General features: G+C 49.0%; 1 protein-coding gene across 3 annotated transcripts in view; it reads right to left on the bottom strand.

Moving 5' to 3' along the window:
* LOC144155201 (LIM domain-binding protein 2-like) overlaps window positions 1–20925 on the bottom strand; it is a 293633-nt gene that overhangs the window by 126018 nt on the left and 146690 nt on the right. For all 3 annotated transcript variants that reach the window (XM_077686511.1, XM_077686509.1, XM_077686510.1), the window contains exon 3: window positions 7080–7519. In XM_077686511.1, coding sequence (XP_077542637.1) covers window positions 7080–7519 — 440 coding nt within the window. The remainder of the gene's footprint in view (window positions 1–7079; window positions 7520–20925) is intronic.

Genomic DNA, 20925 nt, shown 5'->3' with positions numbered 1-20925 from the left:
TTTTTTGTGTTTAGGTTGCCCAAGAAAGACTACTGCCTGGAAAAAATAAACCATACAGTGGGGTAACAACAACGGTCTGTGTCTGTGATCTGACATCTAAGAGGACCTGGGCTGCTGAATGGACCCATTAAACTTGTCACCCTTAAAGGAGCCATGAAGAGAAAATGCAAGTTGGTTTTATTCGAAAGATTTCGTGTTTTATAGTGCCCCCAGCGCTTGTCCGGATACAAACGGTGCTTTATTCACTGAGAAATTAAACAATTTAGGTTAAAATTTTGATTCTCCCGCTCAATCGTGCGTTTTTGTGGTCCCAAGTGACATCACGGGAACCGACCGCTCTGCAGCCTAGAGTACCTTCATTCACGCATCCGCCGTACAGGGTAGAGACACGTATACGCTGGCGCCGCCATTTTCGGTTGCTCGCTCGCCGCCGAAGCAAGTCATTGTGTCAAAACCGCGCTAAAATTATCGCCGCAACGCGGTTTACTGAAGAAGTTTGAATCATATTGTCTGTTTCGCGTTGCTAGGTCTCGTGGGAAACGAAAAGAATAACGCGTTGAGCCCGTTGGACCAATTGCGGCGGCGCGGGACCGTTCAAAGGTTGTCTCCACCCTGTACAGCGGTGTTGGTTTGTTCCCGCGTTTCTTTACGTTCCGTAACCTAGATGGCGCCACCATACCGTGGCAAGCGTTTGGTTTGTTTTTGCCCGCATTTAAACCTGGCTTGTTTTTGTTGTGCGAGAAAATATTCGTTCCCTGAAACAGTGCTCGCTCAACAAATGGGGTCACGTAAGACACCGTTGCTTGCGTCAATCGGCCAGTGTCGTCTGAGAAAACTCCAAGCCCCGTAGTGCTGTGCAGCTAAATCACGCATGCTGTGCGCAGTACGAACAGCAGAACGCATCAGTACTTCTATGCTTACATGTGCTTTCGTAACTTCCACTGTTTGTCCCATCATTCTTATTGCTTTGTAAAGAATGTGCCCTAAATTTAAGCGCAAATCGCTCGTTCGTCTAGTTTGTAAGCTCTACCTAATTTGCGTCTGCTTCTGCCAGCCTCCGCCAATCGCAGAGCTTAGCTCATGTGACATCATAGGTTCTGTTGCGGGAAATGAGCTGGTGGGTCGCATGACCATTCCCGTTTTTCCTAATTATGTAGCTTATTTGAGCGAAGTTTACGTTAAAAGTGGTGTCAGTATGATTCTAACGAGACAATCTTTTGAATGAACCAAACTTGTGTTTTCTCTTCATGGCTCCTTTAAGGCAGTGCTTGGGTGTCCTGCAAGTTTTCTTGTCCTGTGTTCAGTTTGAGCTCTTCAGCACATATGGAAAGAAAAGCCTGAAGAGAACGTGCGACAACGACGATTCAACAATTACTGGTACATACTACCCGACAATTACCAATAGAGAGTTGCAACCCTAATTTTTTATGGTAGATAAGAGCGATGTGTCTGTTGTGCACGGATGGAAAAATTCCTCAATTTTGGTGACATATATTTTTCAATTTTTCACATATCAACATGATCGCAGAGCCAAATGAACAACACGGGGCTAAACTCAAGCCTCCTTACGAATCTGAGGTGGTGCCATCAATAGGCTTAGTACGAACGTCACAAATATTGGACCCAGTTAGTTTGTTCATACAGAAGCGCGTGATCACGAATCTTAAAAAAAAACTCAATGGAAAGTTGCGAGTGAGCAATAGAGTGAAGGCAACGCACTAAGGGATGCTTGTGGGTAAATTAATTATTCTAGGCATCACTAGGCATGCAGGCAAAGTTGATGCCAGAGTAATTGCTTTTAACAAATGGTGATTTGTTTCATGCATGTTCCGGCCTCGTTTAATCCGCTTAAAAACCAGAACAGCATGGGCATTTTCATCAGTTGGTTGGTTGCATGATGGTGGTGTTGGATCTGGAGGTGGTAGCCTGGCAAGGTATGCTGGCAATTGCTCCACCTGAACAGCACCTGATGCGTTAACAGTATGGCAGCTTCAACATGAGCCCACCAGTTCCATGTCCTGATGGAAACTAATAAGGAGATGCGACACCTCTCTATGTAGTATCTAATGCCCTTTTGGGAAGACGATGTGGTCTAGTGCGGAACATGGGGCTGCTGCTTTGCATTGCCGAAAACAAGGTTGTCGCTCCACAGCATGCTCTGGGCAGTGACGGGAGTGTTGGACGCCTCCTACCGTCACATGTGATGAGCACAGAGGCGATTCTACAAGGCCCATATTGAAGTTGCCAAACTGTAGCCTTTGCTGAGCATGTTCGGAAGTGGTAAAGTGAAGACACATGTGCTCTTGTTAGCCCCTTTGCGACGTAAGGTTGGCGGTGACCACGCTGAGACTTGAAATAGTTGATAAATGCTTGTTAGAAGGTGATCCAATTGTCAGCGGAAACTCTCACAGTAAGACTAGATGATAGTGCATTCTGTGCCATCCAATCAGTGGTCACAATGCCCTTCATGCGAATACTCTCGATAATTTCAAGTCACTTAATTAGAATTTTTGGTTAATTAGAAGTGATGTGCTGGTGTCGGCAATTTTACATGCACTTCAATAGAAAAAATTGCTCGATAAATCGAACATAAAACCCCTTATATTGGTTAATTGGAACTTATTTCGAATAAAAGGCATCGATGTGACCTCATCTCTCAATAAAATTCAAAATTTTATAGCGCCAATACAGCACCGTTTCTGTACTGATGTCGGTGCCATTGCAACTGAGGCAGCGCACAGTTGATAAAGCGGCAGGCCAGTTGAGACTCACGACAGCGTACACATCTCTCTCTTTTGAGGTCCTCAACCTGCTTCGTTGCGCACAACGCCGTGTCAGCAGTTTGCGTGGTGGGTGCTTCAGGCTTCGATTTTAGCAATAAGTCTGAAATATCAAGGCAATCTGTGCCGTACGCTCGACTTGGCGATGAAAGTCGAGGTTCTGGAGGAAATCAAGAAGGGAGATGTGTTGCGGTCTAACGACAATGCCGTTCTTGTGTGTTTTGTTTAATTGGAAGTTCGGTCAATTCACAGTTTTTTGCGGTCCCCATGGACTTCACATAAATGGGAGTCGGCTAGATGGGAAAGAAGCCATTGGAATCGCACATTGAAACCACTGCTTCTGAGATCTTGCACAAGCCGTAATGAGCTCAGGCAAATACTTGAACAAAACCCAAACTGTCAGTTTCTTACCATGCCGGGGAAAAAAAAAAAAAAAATACTGGTTCACAAAACGGTGTGGCCATGCACTCTGGTAAAAGCATGGTCACTGACTGCTATTTACTGCCTTTCTCTTCCACGCATCATCAACCTTGTAATTGCTCACACATTTTCCCCCCTCTGATCAATCGCAAGAATGTTAGTGCTTTATTTTTGGTTACAACGGGACGCCCTTAGTCGTGCTGCAAAGTAGCACAAGATAAATACCACACTAAGTGCAGCTCACAGGTGGTATGATACATTGGCTTCACCCTTCCCAGGCATCAGTATTGCTCCCACTAGTCCAGGCACAAGCAGGCCACGAGCTTGCTGCTGGACACATCGGTGGGGGCCTACACCCGAAAAGGGCCTACTTGTTGCATTTCCCAATATGTTTAAAACAGATCACACACACGGGAAATGTAAATGCTACTGAAGTGCGTTTCCATGGGGTAAAAACAGAAGGAAAGGACAGGCATTCACTTGGTTTCAAAATGGTATAGACTGTGACCACGCAACCATAATTTCTGCTGTCTCTCATTGTTTTGAAACATCGAATATGCACAAAACCAAAATGCCAATTCTGCTATAGGCCTTGTTTTTTGTTTGACGTTTTGCATAACCAGACATGTCATCACTGGGAAGGTAGCGTGCCAACGGTGCTCAGTATCATCGCCCATTTTTCAGTCTGCACAGAACAAACAAGTTCGCATAATGATCATAACAGATATAGCACAGGAATTCAGTTATAAGAGATCAATTGAGACAAGTTGCAGGAGAGACGCACGGCAATATTCCAGCCGTATCTAATGGACTTGTATTATCTGGCATGTTAGCTGGCATAAGACAAATTAACAATCATTCACAGCGAACATTCTTTGCACGATTAATTCGGCATACGCTTCGCATGCCTTAATTAAGAAACTTTTGCAGGGATCTTTCATCTCCTTTACTGCCTATGCCACTGGCCCAACCCTTATTGCCACTTTACATAATTTCTGCAATAAACTTTCCAGGCACTCACTCTCCATGGAAGGAAAGTATCCGATACAAGAAATCAATTGAAAATATTTGACAACATCCCAGCAGCAAGAATAGCTTCAGCTATTCTCTTAATAAGAAATTCATGACATTCACAGAGCAATTGTGGGCACACTAGAACTGCCAAACCAAATCCTTCCTCAGTGACGACGAGAAGAATGTGTGGCAAAAACCTTTTAGCACGTTCTTTTGTGGGCTTCAAAGTCACAACAGGTCGCTGTACTGTAGAAATGGTACAGCGGTGGGGAGGGAGTGAAAAAAAGGCCTTCATGACACCACACCGTTGTAATTCACATTTGCTTTGACACTCGATTATAGTAGGTGTGGCCAACAAAGTTGAGACCTCAAAATGTCCACTAATTTGGAAAGAAGGTGGGCTTGTGCATACGTGTAGCAATTCTTGTGTCCTATAAAAAGACAGAGCCTGAAGCAAGGCAGTATGAGTGAATAAGATGGGCCAGTGAATGACTGTTTCTACACCTTTTCTGTTAGTCCCACTGAGTTCAGGTATTTTTGATTGACATGCCATTAATAGGTTTGCCACCCTTGCGTTTTGAGGCAATATAAAAAATCAGTCATTTATTCTTTCTCAAGACAGTTAAGTTTAAGAAGAAAAAACTGCAAAAATAATTCGGGCAGGAAAATCAATTTAGCTCATAGAATGGGAAGGGAAGGAGGGGGATATACGGAGCTCCCATGTGCGTGCCCTCTGGATGCAGAGGCCGAAGTTAGGCGACTTCTCTAATACATTTGCCTCCATTCCAACATCAGCTCAAGCAAAATATGGCAAACACTCACGGTGTCCTCCAGCACGGCCGAGAAAAGATGTTGGGCAAAAAAGTTGCAGGGACATCTACGTTAGTGTCCTAAAATGTAAGGCGCGATAGCGATACTTCAACTCCCAAGGAACGTTTTTGTGCTCAGCTGTTGCATTTGCGATCTATGCTTCACGAGTTCGAAAGGTTAGCGAAAAGAGAAAGACTAGCAACCAGGGTTTTTAATCGCCATGTTCCAGGAAAGACAAAGGCTCTCTGTGCTTCTGGGAATGAAAATGTGAGCGTCATCACCAGCCTATCTACACCCACTGCAGGGCAAAGGCCTCTCCCATTATTCTCCAACTGCCTCGGTCCTGTGCCAACTGTGACCAATTTATCCCCGCAAACTTCTTGATCTCATCTGCCCATCTAACTTTCTGCCGCCCCCTGCAGCGCTTGCCGTCTCTAGGGATCCACTCTGTTACCCTTAATGACCAGCGGTTATCTTGCCTTCGCATTACATGCCCTGCCCACGTCCATTTCTTCTTCTTAATTTCTACTAGAATGTCTTTAACACCAGTTTGCTCCCTGACCCACTCCGCTCTCTTCTTGTCCCCTAATGTTACACCTATCATTTTCCGCTCCATTGCCCGCTGAGTCGTTCTCAATTTAAGTTGAACCCTCTTAGTGAGCCTCCAAGTTTCTGCCCCGTAGGTGAGTACCGGTAAGATGCAGCTGTCATACACTTTCTTCTTCAGCGACAATGGTAGGCTGCTATTCATTATCTGAGAATGTCTTCCATTTGCACCCCACCCCATTCTGATCCTTCTAATTATCTCTGCCTCATGGTTGGGATCTGGGGTCACAACTTGGCATAAGTAGATAATGTGAGCGTGAAAGGTTGAAAATGTGAGGTGTTGGTCAGTTTGAGCGGGGAAGAGTCAGTGTATCAAAATGTTTATTGAGTGGTGTCTTAAGTGATGTTATTAAGTGATGATTCTTCCGAACGCTTCCACTACAACATGCCTCGTAGCCCACGAGGCGCCTCGGGGCATGCATTACTGGAAATTTGTATTTTTGATCTTCTGGTGGACACCCGCATAAGTGTGATGACGTAAGTTGTGGGCGCGGCTGGAGACCGTGTCTGCCGAGCATGCTAACACCTACTTGGCATAGAACAAACTTTACCGCGCAGGCGTGGAACTTGGTGAAAATGTGTGTCCTTTCTTTTGTATCTGATGTTGTATCATTGTCCTCCTTTCTAAACTTCTGTTGCAGTAGCGCATTACAGGTTCAGCAGAGCCCTCGAGTCTTGCTGCCTCAGTAGTAGCTTCCGGGTTCCGGGTGGCAGCGGTTACGTATTTCTGTGTACGCCTGATGAGCACGGCTGATAGCAGATGGCTAGGAGCCACGGGGGAATTGAAAAACGAGCCTAATAACGCTATCGCGTTAATAAACTCTTGTTATAAGTAAACTTGTATTTCCATTTTTGAATTAAAGCTCTATTCAAAGGTCTCTGTAATTGTGACATGTGCATTTACTAATTCCCACTTTTTGTTGAATAATCCACTAACACAAAAAAATTGGTAGGTCAAACCATTCATATGCCAGAGGATTACCCCACAAAAATGTTTCGATTTCATTGGGTTGCACACATTCATAAAACAAAACAGAATTGACCAGGCACAGTCTAAATCAGCGCACAAAACTGCTGTCTTGCTCGCCGGCGGTGTCCACGTGGGTGATGGCGGGAGCGGCTGCGTCCCGTTCGACGTCACCCTCTCTTTCCCCTTTTCGCGTTTTCTCTGCTATCTCACCGCACCCTCTTCCCTCTCCGCGGCAGCGCCGAATCCACACGCTCTTTCCGTCCTCTCCTGCGCCTGAGTGTTGCCGCGCCGCGACCTTTCTCCCTACCGGATTTTCTGTGCACGGACGCATTATGTTCGAGGACATTTCCCGGCTCGAGAACGCATGAGGGGAATTCATACGGGGTCTAGAGAGGTAAACTGCTTCGCTGCAAAAAGAAATGTGCTGGTGTTCACTGCATTTTCGTACGGCCGATGAAAAAGGGCTGACGCGCACTCACCCGTGCTCGAGGGGCCGTCCGTCCGGCATGGTGTGCGGGGGACCGGCCATAGGGTGGGGAGGTCCCGGGTGCGGAGGCGGCGGCCCATGGTGAGGCGGGGGCGGCGGTCCGTGGTGCATCGCGGGGGGCCCGTGTCCCATGAGCGCCGGGTGGTGGTGCGGGGGCGCAGGCCCCTTCCAGCTGCCGTCGGGCTCCATTCCGGGCCCGTGCGGCGGCGGAGGGGGCCCGTGCGGCGGCGGGGGCCCGTGCGGGGGACCATGGGCGGGGCTGTGTGCGGGCCCGTGCGGGGGTCCGTGTGCGGGGCCCCCCGGAGGTCCGTGTCCAGGCCCGTGCGCGGGGCCGTGCGCCGGCGCCTGCGCCACCAGGCCCGGCCCGCCGCCGGAACCCGTCGGGCTGTTGCGCACGCAGTGCCGCGGGCTCACTGTGCCGGTGGCCAGTTCCTGCGAGGAGGGAAACGCGACGCTCAGTCTCGCCGCTGCAGGATCAACAGTGGTGGACCATTACTTTACGCACAAATGAAGCCTGGCTCCGGCGTGCTCGCACCTACGTACGTATGTCATAAGTCTCCGCATCGCAACTTTACATAGCTGAGGCCAAATGCATTGAAGACAAGTGATCTGTTTTTTTTTTTTGTTTTTTTTTATGGCACGGGGGAGGTGCGTTTGTGAATGTCGTCTACGTCACTAACAAATGACAAAAGGATGGGCCAGAGTAGTAGCGCGGAGCATGGGCGTCGGCAAGGGGGTGGAAATGGGGCACCTGCCCCCCCCCCCCCCCCCCCCCCCAACCACACCAGTTCTTGCCCCTTCCCCCCACTTTCTCCATCTCCCTCCGCGATAAAACGGCCGGTTTGGGTGTAGGCCCGTTCGTCACATGGCGTTTCGTCATAGGCCGGTTCGTAATAGGCCGTTTGGTCACACAGGATCATTCGTCATAGGCCGGTTCGTAATAGGCCGTTTGGTCACATAGGAGCATTCGTCATAGGCCAGTTTGTCACTTAGGAAAGTTCGTCACAGAAACGCAAAAACAAAATTCGTGGCTTTTTTTAGACGTAAGTGGTGATGAGGCATGACTGTGACTACTTTGCACACATTTTCGCAGTACCGGTCCTCTTAGCGGCCGCCACGACGATCCTAAATTGGCAGTAAGGCCCGCCCCAAAAAATGTTTGGCTTTCGGGGAACGCGTGCACGAGTTATCCTGGTCCTGCAGTCCATACCGCTCCCACCCGTCTCCTTTGCCTTTCACATGAATGTCATGGTGGCAGGCGCACGCTCGCGTGACTGCCGTAGCACTCCTTTTGCTTCACTTTTTTTTTTTTTTTTCATTTTCGTTGCTCCCTCACTGGTAGCCAAGTGCTCACAGCGTGGTCATTTTTGCCTCTTTCCTTGGAAAGCCTTTTTTGTGTGCACATAAGAACCCACTCGACCTGCCCGAAAGGAGGATATATCCGCTCCCCAAGCAGCTAGCTGAGAGGGCGTCCTTTTGTTTATTTTGCCCGAGAGCTACTGCCAAGAATGGCGGACCGGCGCCCCGCGCATGCGCAGATGGCTACTGGAGAAAGATCCATCAAATAATTAGTTGCACAACTTGTATTAAACCACAAATAAGTGACACGAAATGGCCCATGTGAAATTTCCAAGAACGAGAAGGTCGGTGCTACCACTTTCCCTACTACGGGACCACTTAGAACCAGACGCCTGGCCCGTCTTCCAAGAACTTTGTTGGGCTACGTCCCTGTCTCACTTTTCTGTCTTGGGGTTGTTGAACTCGTATCTATAATCTTGTCCGAACACATCACCCTACTTGCCCACTCTGGGTTGCATTCTTTTTGTTGAACTCGTATCTATAATCTTGTCCGAACACGTCACCCTACTCGCCCACTCTGGCTTGCATTCTTTGTTGAGCTTTGCTAAATGTACGGCCCAAAGTACAAAAAAAAAAAAAAACTAACTAAACCTTTGCCTCCCTTCTCTCTTTCGAGTCGAAAAAAAACAACACGTGGACATTCATTTTGTGCACCTGTGACGAACTTTCCTAAGTGACAAACTGGCCTAATGACGAATGGTCCCATGTGACCAAACTGCCTATTACGAACCGGCCTATGACGAATGATCCTATGTAACCAAACGGCCTATGACGAAACGCCATGTGACGAACGGGCCGTATCCCGGCCGGTTTGCCCCCATCACGACAATATCTGCCGACGCCAATGACGAGGAAAGGGGGGGAGGGGGGCACATCGATGCCCTCCCGCCCACATTTATAGCGCTTTCCATTGGGCGAACAGGAGCACTTCTAACTGCACTCAAAGTGCTCTCGCGAGGTCTGGCGTCTTCCAGTGGTCGGGCAGGAGCAGGGGCGTTGTGTTTCATTGGTCGAGGAGGAGCACTTTTTTGGCGCCGAGAACAGCCGAGAGCAGTTCTCGGTACTCCGTCGCCAGCGGCGGAGTAACAGGGAACGCCGAACAAGTCACATGACCTCTTTTACGTCACTTCTGGTTTTATCCCCAGGGTGGCGGAGGAAAAATGGCGGAATCTAGCAGCCACGATGGTCGTTCAGTGCGTACGGCAGCAGCTAAGCGCCGCCGTCTGGACGAGGAATTGCTGCTACTTTAACACTCGTCGCCTACTTTATCATTCGTCGACATGAGGAAGGCAGACACAAAACCACCGGCACGTATCTGGCAAAACTGGCTCGGAATAACTGCGTGCGGACAACGCGAGCGCGCGAAATGCTCCGGGAAGCAAGCGCGGGAAAAGTTTGGTCACATGACCCTTGACATCACGCCCTCCCTCTCTTTTCTGTGCTCCCGGAGCTACTAACTAACTAAACTAAGTGGTTCGAGTGAAAAGGAAAAGGAGATGCACTGGGGATATTATTGAGCCCAGCTGGGGGCTCACCTGCATACAACCCAGTGCGGGGGGGTAGGGGGAGGAGGGGTATATAAAGATTAGAGGAGAAAGGGAGTGATAAAAGGATAGGTAGGAGAAAGGGAGAGATAAAAGGATAGGTAGGCGAGCAACAAGAGCGAGGAGCCTCGACGTGAATATCCGTGAAGCAGCAGCAATGGCGCGTCCAGCAGAGTGCTCCCGGAGCAGCGCGAATGTTTCATTCGCGGAACGAAAGCACACGTCCCCGTTACTCCCGTGTGCTGCTCTGGCTGCTCGCTGCACTTGCTCCTGTTCGCCCAATGGAAAATTAGTTACGCGCAGATTGAAGCGTATGACCCAATCCCGCTCTTCATGTGGTGGGTCATTCTGCTCCTCACGTTCTTGAGGGAACGCAACGGTGCACACGGTCCCTCCTGAGGTGCGGAATGAGGACACTGCGCATAAGCAAGTAGCAGATTGAGTCATGGGATCCCGCTCCTTATGGCAGTGACAAACGGAATGGGGACTCGTGTGAAAGAGTGGCACAAGGAGCAACAAGACCGTGGTCTAGTGGCTCGTCCCGTCCTCCGCGAAAGTACAAAAAGCTCACGACCAATGAAAAGATTTACTGGCGTACTGTGATGATTGCTTTTTTTATGCTCACTGTATCATGTCTGACGTGTTCACACCAGAAATTTGAAAACAAGGCCAACAAATACTCTCCATGATCAAAAGCTTTGAACTGGTACGATTCGACAATTTCGACACTGCTGCTTCCACTCGAACGAACTAGTACTCACGCTATTCTGATGCAGTGTGCACGCTACAACACCTACCAGTCAGACAGCCAAAGACGTAGCGCACAAAACGCGAGTCACATATGCAACGCTGTCTATAGTGCGCTACGGGGAATCCGGAGAAGAGGATCAGTGGCGCTGCACTGCCCGCCGGCGCGCATGCCACTGGAATTATCTGTCACGCACAGCAAACGACAAACGACAAGTTTTTATGCTAACATCCCCACACCCAACATTCAGCTGTCGCAACAACAACAACAAACACGCGTAACAAGGGGCGTTCATGCCGCACTCTAGGGAGCTTGTGAAGAATTCATTACATACCCCAAAAATCAGGCTCGACTTGTGGAGGTTGAGCAGGGAAAAACCCTCAACGCAATTTGTATGGCTGGCATTCATACACCAAAACTTCTTCGATATCCCTACACGCCTCTCGGATATTGAGGAATTGAACTTTCACTACCACAGGGATAAAAACTTTCGCCTGAGCCCGTACGCTACAGAAGGGATACACTCCCCAATCATCTAATCGCTAGTCATAGCAAGGTGGGCTGGACATAGGCGAACTAGTCAGCCGGTCAGGACACCAGTCTTTACAGACATATTACAGTCGACTCACGCGAATAACTCATACTTCCCGTTGTTTATTAAACACAGTTCAATATTGTGGTTGGCCAACTGAATTTTAGATGCGAAGCATCTCATGCTCGGGGCTGTGTCCCTTCCTCCCTCGTTGTCATTGTCCGCCGTCCGCACTCTACTGCGCATGTGCGTCTCTTCAGCCCCGTCAGCGTTTGGGCTGACGTCAGCGCAGTCCACTATAAAAAGAAATAGTTAGGCGGCGCCCGGTTTCGATACCACGACTCTCTGGCCGCAACGGAAGGTACGTGGCGCTCTTCGCACTGCGCTACAAACGGACACGGGAGCATGGGCTACGAACGCGCCTTATGTCCTTCACTCATTCAAACTACGTCAAGAAGGTACTGATACAACGAAGGCACGCGAAGCTGAACGTCAACGGAAACGACGAACTGAAAACTAATGGGAACTTCAGTCGACCCCATGGCTGCTTCACATACTACTCAGGGTTCCCCTACGGGAAGATTGTGTAATTTATAATGTATTTCAACACCTTTCGTAATTCTAACGGTATTTTAAAACTTGCATTCCCTGCTTTGGTATGGTGGCTTTTATGCTTAAAAAACAAGAAATACGACGCGAATGGATTGCCGGGCCGCCAGCTATCGATTTCTACAGATAATAAAGAACGTTTAAAGGGGCCCTAAATTCTAGTGGTTGCAATTTCACGTGCGCAAAAACTGGAGTACTCTCCAAGGAACGTCCTGCCGCAAAAAAAAAATGGTTTAAATGCGTTGAGTATTGGCCGAGTTATCGTTCATTAGAAAGAGCCAGCAATAAGGCCTGGAGCTCTTCCCTCTCATCGCGCCTCTAAAGCACTGTGAAAGCGGTGACGTCACCGACCAGGCGCAAGACCACCTAGAGAAACAGTGCAAGGTTAGAGATGCGCGCAGCCATTGGCTCCGCTCGGCGGTACGTCACGCTTTTTTTTTTAGCAGCGCACGCTCCTCCTACAACTGCCGAGCGGGGCCCTTCGGGCCGCTCGGAACGACCATGCTCCTCGCGCAGGCCGAGCATTTGAAGGCCAGGTAGGGGGGTCCCAAACACATCATGTTCACTTACGACAGTAATTGAAGATTTACACCGACGACTAGCGAAGGCTCCACAGCAGTGTACACTGATGCCGCACCATACCAGCGGCATCGAGGAGCAGCGGTTGCAGAGGTCACCTCAAGGGATCAACCATTCAACGGTCTCACAATCAAGACCGGCTCCATCCAGGAGGCGGAAGAAGTGGCGATCGCCTTGCCTATAACCCAAACCACCGCGATTACGGTAATCACCGATTGTCAAGCGGCATGCAGAAGCTACGCAGCTGAAGCAGTTTCTCCAACAGCAGTGCGCCTCCTCAGCAAATCCTCTCCCTCTCGTACGGTCAGAATCGTGTGAACCCCTGCCTTCTCCGATCTCCCAGGCAACGACACAGCCCATGCACTGGCCCGCACTCTCACCAACCGGGCCTCAGAGGAGGAGCACAGTCCAACGCCGATTGAGACTTGCCAGGAAATAATACAATATTGTAGACTAGGTAGGAGGACTTTTCCCCCCGCTCAACCCAGTTGGTCTAAAACGCAGGAAAACACATTACAACGAATTCGAACACGTTTCCAAACCGAGTACGACTAAATCATATATTCCCTACACAATACTCCCCGGAGTGCGCATTTTGCGGCAATTCAGGCACACTCTATCACATCGTCTGGGGGTGCGACCTAAAACCCTGACCTTCCCCCTATTCCCAACCCTTCCCGTGAGCAGTGGGAGAGTATGTTATCCAGCTCGAGCCTCGACGACCAGATTACCTTGGTTGACCGAGCGGCGAGCACCAGGATTGCCCATGGACTTCCGGACTAGGAAGCCACCCCACAATTTATTTTTGCTCATTAGAGTTTCTTCTTCTAGCTCCTCCCCTGTCCATAAGCGTGGTGTTAGAATACTGCGCGGGAATCTCAGACACCACACAACGCGCGCACTTAAAAAACGGCGAGGTAGATCCCCCTGGATGTCTGTATACTTAAAAAAAAAACGGGGAGGGGGAGGGGGGAAGGGGGGGGGGGATCGTGAGTGGGCCACAGTGGCTGCGGCAGTTCGCACTTTGCGCGCTGCCGTGTGAAACAGCAAAACTATTTCCACGGGAAAACGGAAACGCCTAAAAAAATGGACGCCATCCCGCCCTGCGAAAGTGGATGTCCAGCGCAGCTGTTGTAAACCACTGCACATCCTGATGGGGGAGGGCATGAAATGCTCCCCGTTGTCTCGGCGGGCTTGTCGCTTGCACTCGCGACTTCTCTGGCGGAAAATGCTGGGTCCTGACGCATGCGCTCGGCGTCTTGGACGAGAACTGCAGGGTCCTGCCTGGGTTTCTTGTTTACAACACGAAATTCCGACCGACGAGAAGCTAAGAGCTTCTCGTTGGTCTGTAAAAATTCAACAAGAAAGTAGCCCAAAATGTGTGCTAAAAAAAGCAATGACACATACAGATACTAGATAGGGGCGCTTCGCAACAGGCTGCCGAACAGTGCGCCAACAGCATGGACAGCATGTACATGTTAAAGCGCTTTGGGCCCGCGGCAAAAGCAGCGCTTTAATCGCAAGGCTGGGTCCGCCCATTAATAAACACCACCGCCACCGCCTTAAGGGCACAGGTTAAGCCCTATACTTCCCATGTATTTTTGGCCATATTGAGGTACATTTTTCTCGGCATCTAAGAAAGGTATCTACATAACTTATATATCATTTTCTTTCAAATTTTGTGCTCTTTTAACTGTACTAGAATTATGAACATTCTTAAGAAATTGAGTTTTTTATAATTTTTTGTCCGTTAGTACCTAAATTTTTGCATTATTTTAGTATTAAAAGTTGTGTACCAAAAAAACAGTTACGTGCAAATTTTCAATTCTAGTACAGCAGGTGTGACAAGTTATGTAGATGACAGGGAAAAAAAATCAGCTTGTTGTCTTGGAAGATATAAGAAATAATGGTACCTATGTAGGAAAAAACATTGTTTTGAGATAATTGAGTTTAAAGTAAAAAAAAAGGTGAAAAACAATACTTTTTGCCATAAACACCACTGGAGCCATTTATTTAAAAAGCACCAGCTTCATAATCACTGTCAAAGTCATTTTTTTGCTTTTCACCCGGTCGTCTGTCCTTCCTTGACTATTTTGTGCACCATCCGTACAGATCTGTTCACAAAGTATTTTGCTTGTGGTCAACCTCCTTAAGCCACTTGATGGTGGTATTGCGCCCAGGTTTTGGTCTGAATGATTTCAAAATGCTGGCTCATGCATTGCTTCATCATTTAATGAAAGAACAGCATCCAATGTTGCAATCATTAGAGTGTGAAGCTCAAAAAAGATGTTTTTTTGTGCGCAGCTTCGAAGGGCAAATGTGGAAAAAACGTGCAACAGGGTCTTTGGATTGCCCTCACTTAAAAATCAGCTATGCAATGGTTGCTAAGCAATTTCCTAATACAGCTGGTTCCAGAAAACCATTTTGATCTAAAACAGGAAGTTTTTTGATGAAAAAAAAATGACAATAAACCCTCAGAACATTCTTAAGAGGATGTGGGCACTTTCTACTTGCTTACGGGAAAACTGGTTTTTAGCGAGAAATAAGACTTTTTAAGGCAAGTGTGAATATGGAAAATGTGCACAGGGAATTGAACTTCCCTAATTGCGAAGAAAAACAAAGTCATTTTTTCAAAATTTCGCCTTACCCTGTGCCCTTAATAGCTTTGGCTTCCCCCTACCACTCTGACGTAACGCAGGGAAGCCACCTCGCTTCTAATCGTCAGTGGAATGCCACTCCTGAAGCAAGTTGCTGGCCGTAATGTGTGCGGCGTCATCAAAAAAAAAAACGGGCAATAGTCACTCCCACCGTTTACTGCGCACGTGAGCACGCGTCTTTTGAGGAGCGCCCGGCGTCGTCCAGGCTTGCGCGTGGAGCTCGCAAAAATACCAAGAAAGCAGTTCACGTGCGTCCGCGCCTCAAGGGGGGAGCACAAGACAGCTCGCTCTACAGACGCCCAGTTCGCAAAGCCAGTTGCCGCCGGTTACAGCGCGTGCTGACGCGTCCCACTTTTGGGGGAAATGTGAAAGCCCGCGGGCAAAACGATACGGGCCCGCAAGTCATGCGTGAAGAATACGACGATATAGATGGATATGACGATGACTACTACTACCACAGTGAAAAGCGACGACGGTACATGTAAATAAACAATTTCAAACCCAATTCATTCAGTGCGTGGTAGTGTGTACTTCAGTGTTTAAATTGAAAGACATCCTCCAGCTTCGCTATGGTTCAAGCCTTGCAAGACTTAGTGCAAGTTTCGCCGATTTTTTTTCCGTATAGAAGTCGTAATATTCACCAAAACTACAACACACAAAAGTTGTTGGTTGTCAGTCCACAACTTTCATGGTCAGAAGTTCATAGCTCAACATTTCTCAACATATCGTGTGCACTTTGCAGGGGAAATTTCAATCAATAACCCCCCCCCCCCCCTTTTTTTTTTCGGAAGTGACGCAAAACTCCCTACGAAACGGTTTGAGATGTTGCATTGCTAATCAGACATGCAGGGACCTCATGATGTCATCTTGCCTTCGTTTGCCTGTCGAACTATAGCCTCACGACCGAACAGGTAGCGTCAAAGGCATCCCTGGCTAACACGGGGAAAACGCGCTGCAAAGCGGTTCATACAGCGCGCGGGTTCCGGCAATCCTTGTTTGAAAACGGTGCGGCCCTTTCCTGACAGATGGCGGCAGGGACGTGCGCTCGTTGTGATCGTTACGGACGGCCCTGCGGAGCCCAGTCTCGGAAGAGGGGGCACAGAAATTTATACAGCGCTCCGAAGATGGCGCGGCCGATCAAAATCAGGTTTGGAAGGTAAATGCGTAAGTGCACGACGAGTGCAAAAAATGCAAAAGAACGTGAGCGGGTGAAACAAATCAGTAATGAGATTTTTAATAGCCTGCAGTCGTGCCTCACACGACAACTGAGTAAGGAAGTCGTTCCGTTTACGCATAAAAACAATGAGAGAAACCAGACTTACTAGCACTCTACGCTGCATGAAGGCGTGATGGGAACTTTTACTCTCGTTTATCGTTTGAACAAGCGTAGTGCGTAACTCCTAACCCCCCAAAGAGGGAGAGGAAGAACAAAGGAAAATAAAAAGACAGATAGTTCCTCGGCTCAGTCGAAGCTCGTCGCAAGAAGATTTCATCTTTCCTGTTCGGCGCAAAGCATTTAATTGGCTATTGCTGCAGGTCACCATGGAGGTGGATCTGTTTGAAGACATGACCAAATGCAGCGTATTCTTCCCAATTCGCGGGTGCAGGCATAAAGTCTGTGCACGCAAAAGGTAGCGAGTTTGTTACGTAAAGCGGAATATCTAGTTCGCAGCCCCCGCTAATGCATTTATTTACGTATAAAATCGCGTGCTTAATAATTATTATCGTCTGCAATATCATTCGTTGGTATGTCAGGTTTTCTAGGTTGTAAGTACCCTCGAACGTGTTTCTTTGGGAACAAAGTTTCTATAGATTTTCCTGCTTATTGCAGCTTGCCTCCAGTAGCTTATTGCAGCTTGCCTCCAATTTCTCACCTTTGCACGTACGATTTCGCTCTGCTGAACATTTCTTAGTGCTATAAACATACCAATATACACACATACATGGTCCCACTGCCGGGACCATATATTTTCTCTCGACTGTATTTTTATGTTATTGGCACTTAGAGATGTTAACATAGGCGCCAACCAGCTCGATTGTCCTTACTTTGAAGTTCTTGACATTGTATTTCCAGTTCTAATTCGTGCCAAAAATGGGGGGTGGTGGGGGGTGCTTTTTGAGAAAACTTTAGTGCCTTTCCACTCTGTGCAGAAGGATGACCTGCGATGCTAGATGCAGTTACCGGAGCGGACAAAACAACACACGTCTCTTTGTCATTTGCAACTGAGCAAACTTCCCAGACAATTAGCTGAATGAAACTTGTAAGGACTCAAGCTTTATTCTTGCGGACAAATTGAGCTGCCGGTCCCCTCCCGCGTCGTAGGCATCTTACTGTCTGTGTAACACACCTACCCAATCTGCTCGACAACTGAAAACACCAGACAAGTTGCATCGGACCATTTGGCGTCCACGTTTAAACATTCTTCTTCAACCGATCGAACGGCATGCATCCGTGCCATAAGCGAGTCAAAACCTGGAAGGAGCTCGAGCTACATTCTAGCGGACAAACATGTGGCTGTCTGTTTTCCTCCCGCACCGTAGGCACCTTACTGTCTGTGCAACACACCAGCCCAAACCCAAACCGCTCGATCACGGAGGACAGCTGAGAGGTCGCATTGAGCCGTAAGATCTTCACATTTAAATCCACCAGCAAAACGGGCATGTCATCGGTAGCAGCATGAGGCCTAGCTGTGCGTACACTCCTCCCTCCTTCCACCCCAACCCGAGCACGCATAAACCGACAACAGGGGATGGGCGCGTGCTTAAATAGGTGTGACATACACCGGCGAAAATGTCGTTCGCAACGCTCTTCAAGCTGAAGAAGCATTATGAGCTCACACCGGCGTTCCAAGCGCGAGTTGCTCTTCATCTGGGAGGGATTCACAGCTACTCGATGCGGTGGAATTTGAGGTGGCAACGGCGGCGGCTACATGTTGCGTGGCAGAAGCTTTCTGTCGTTTTTACGCCCATTCGCGCTTCTGTTGATTCTCGAGCACGAGGTAGCGGATTCGTTTCCCGGCCGCGGCAGCCGCTTTTCTGATGGAGGCGAAAAGAAAAACGCCCGTGTGTACGAGATTTCTGCGCACGTTAAAGATCCCCATGTGGTCCAAATTAATCCGGAGCCCTCCACTACGGCGCGCCTCATCGCCTGCGTTGCGTCGGCGCGTTAAACCATAGAATCAAATCAAATCAAATCTGTTGATTCTCCCCAATCATCTGATTACGGCGCTACCACTGGTATCAACCGATTGCGCAACTTGTGAAAGAGGCATCGGGGGTGGCAAGGGGAATGCAATTGTGAAAGAGGGGTTTTCGGCGGCGAGGAGGAGCGCCAGAGCGGCGCCGAGTAAAGCGGCCTCACAGGGGTGAAAACTGAAGAGCGTTAGACATATGCTGCTTTGCAGTAAAAGTGTTTTTACTTACGCATTCGTGACAAAGCGCGATTTTTGTGAGGCAAACAAGCGCTTTAACAGCAGCGAAGGACAAGGCTCCTGCGCAGCGTCGACATTGTGGCGTCATTGCAACGAGTATTCTAAGAGTATGCACAAGGTAAAATTTGGAACACATTCCAAACATTGGTGTACAGCTAGAGGTAGCTCGCATTTCGCGCACCAAGACGCCGCTATGGAGAAGTGAGCCGTGTGCGGGCCAGCGAAGCCTGCGACGCATCACATGACGACGAGGCCGAGTGAAACACTCGGTAACAAAAGACCACGGTCAAGGCGATGCAAACGACTCCTCGTGTCCACTCTCTGTCCTCTGGGTACCAGGATGCAAGCTGCGGAAGGAGTGCCTAGCACCGCGGGCTCTCGAATGCTCCATTCACTCTGAAGAACTCTTGGATCGGACCGTGTCCTAGCAGCTGCAGTGCCTTACCGGACTTATTGGCCGCCGCTACAAGGACCGTGCACGTGGAGGAGCGATTTTTTTTCCCGCCTCCTTGCAACACGAGACGTGAACTCGTGCTCATTCCGCGGCATAGCAGGCTGCCTTAGGGAAATGCTGGGAAGTAAATAAAAACAACAAATCTGGCGCTACCTAACATGGCGACCGCGACACCCTCGGTATGCCAGGCCGAGTTCACGCAATTGTGCCCCTGTGCATCAAAGCGAGGGCCGAGAGGGAACCGGGATAAAGGAAAGAGGGGAAAAAAATGGCGATTAAAAAAAAGAAAGGAAGGGCAAGCCATGGCAGGGCGAGAAAATACAACGAGGCAAAGAAGGGAGCTGGGAGAGGCGCTCGCCTTTATTTCCCTCGCACGCGGACCCCCTGGCGGACCATCGCCGAAACCCAGGAACGACTGGCTCCGCGCGATATCAAAGGCGGCGAGCACAAAGTGAGAATACGGGAACGCCACGGGGCAAGCGAGGACACGAGACGAGAAAGCGGCGAGACATAAATAACGAAAACAGGCCGCCAGCCCTCGGGCTTCCGCTGGCTGGCGCCCCACAAAAGAATTCCCTCCCCTCTCGGCGGCGGCTGCTGCTCCCCGCGAACAGCGGGGCGGAAAAAGGGCGCACACACAAATAAACGCCACTACAAAATGCGCCCCCCGGAGGAAGAGGCCGGGGAGAAAAGGGAAGGGGGCGGGTGGAGATGAATCAGGTTTAAAGGAAAGACAAGCAGCGCGCCAGCGGGGAAGAAAGGCCCGCGCTCGTTTTCGAGGATAGCGGCGGCGCGAGGCATGCGCTCTCGCTGATTGCGAGCACGAGTAATGCAGGGACAATTTTTCGGCCGACGTGACAATTTCTGCGCTGGACGTGCACTCGAGGCTCTCTGCTCTGGCGGGGAGAGCGATGCGAGACCGAGCTAGATTTGCGAGCTCTCGCTGGCCGCCGACGTTACTTGGGCCGCCGAGACAGAAGGCGCATCCCGAGGAGAGCTATCTCAGCGCCTGGAAGTAGGTCCCATCGCGAAACGACGCACGCGCACTCGTGATACTTGCAGCAGCATATATCACAACCGCCTTCCATCACAGCTCCCGCTACAGCGAACTCGCCATTGTGCACATTCACTTTAATACCCGCTTCTTCAGACGTTCCTATCAAAAGAAGAACAGGGACTTTGTAAGCCCACATTGGACACGGTCTTCAAAAGTTGCTTCAGTTCCACGGAGGTCGCAATAAAACAGCTATGTCACTTTCGGCAAAGTTTTGTTTAAACATTTCATTGTTTTTTAGACGAAATAAACGTTACTAAGGAACGCGGCACACTACCTTCTAACTGAAAAAAAAATCTGTTGTTCTCGTTCGTAAACAAGATAAACCGTTTACCCCTTGAACAATTTACGTCCAATATCACTTACCTCCACGATATAATGCAGCGGATGACCTTATATCGATTGCAACATTGTATCGAAATAACCAACGTTCTACACCCCTTTCAAATAGGTTTTGGGCCACATGCCAATAACCAAGATGCTTTACTCCTACTTCGCGAGCGCATTCTTCTTCCTACTGGTAAAATGCCAACGCAGTAGTCGGCATTGGCATTAAGAAGGCGTTTGATGCTGTCCCACATAAGCTAGCAATAGAAAGCGCTCAACATTTCGAAATCACGCGCCGAGCTTTGAATTTCATTCTTTTTCACTTAAACGGCAGAGACTAAACCTCACCCTCTTGATTTAATCACTTCGGCGTTCCACAAGGTACTGTCGTATCTCCTCTTTTCTTTAATATGCTCAAGACGCGCCTTTCCACATATCTCACCGAATACCTGATCTGCACTTCAGTATATTACGCAGATGATACAACATTGCGGTCCAACAAAGGTTGGGAGCTGAACAAGATAATACACTTCAACGAGCCATC

This window comes from Haemaphysalis longicornis, unplaced genomic scaffold, assembly GCF_048455015.1.
Source record: "Haemaphysalis longicornis isolate Haplotype H1 unplaced genomic scaffold, Haemaphysalis longicornis Haplotype H1 scaffold_1, whole genome shotgun sequence".
NCBI classification, from domain to species: domain Eukaryota; kingdom Metazoa; phylum Arthropoda; class Arachnida; order Ixodida; family Ixodidae; genus Haemaphysalis; species Haemaphysalis longicornis.
Note: the sequence above shows the minus strand (reverse complement) of the source record. Positions and strands in the feature narration are given on the sequence as shown.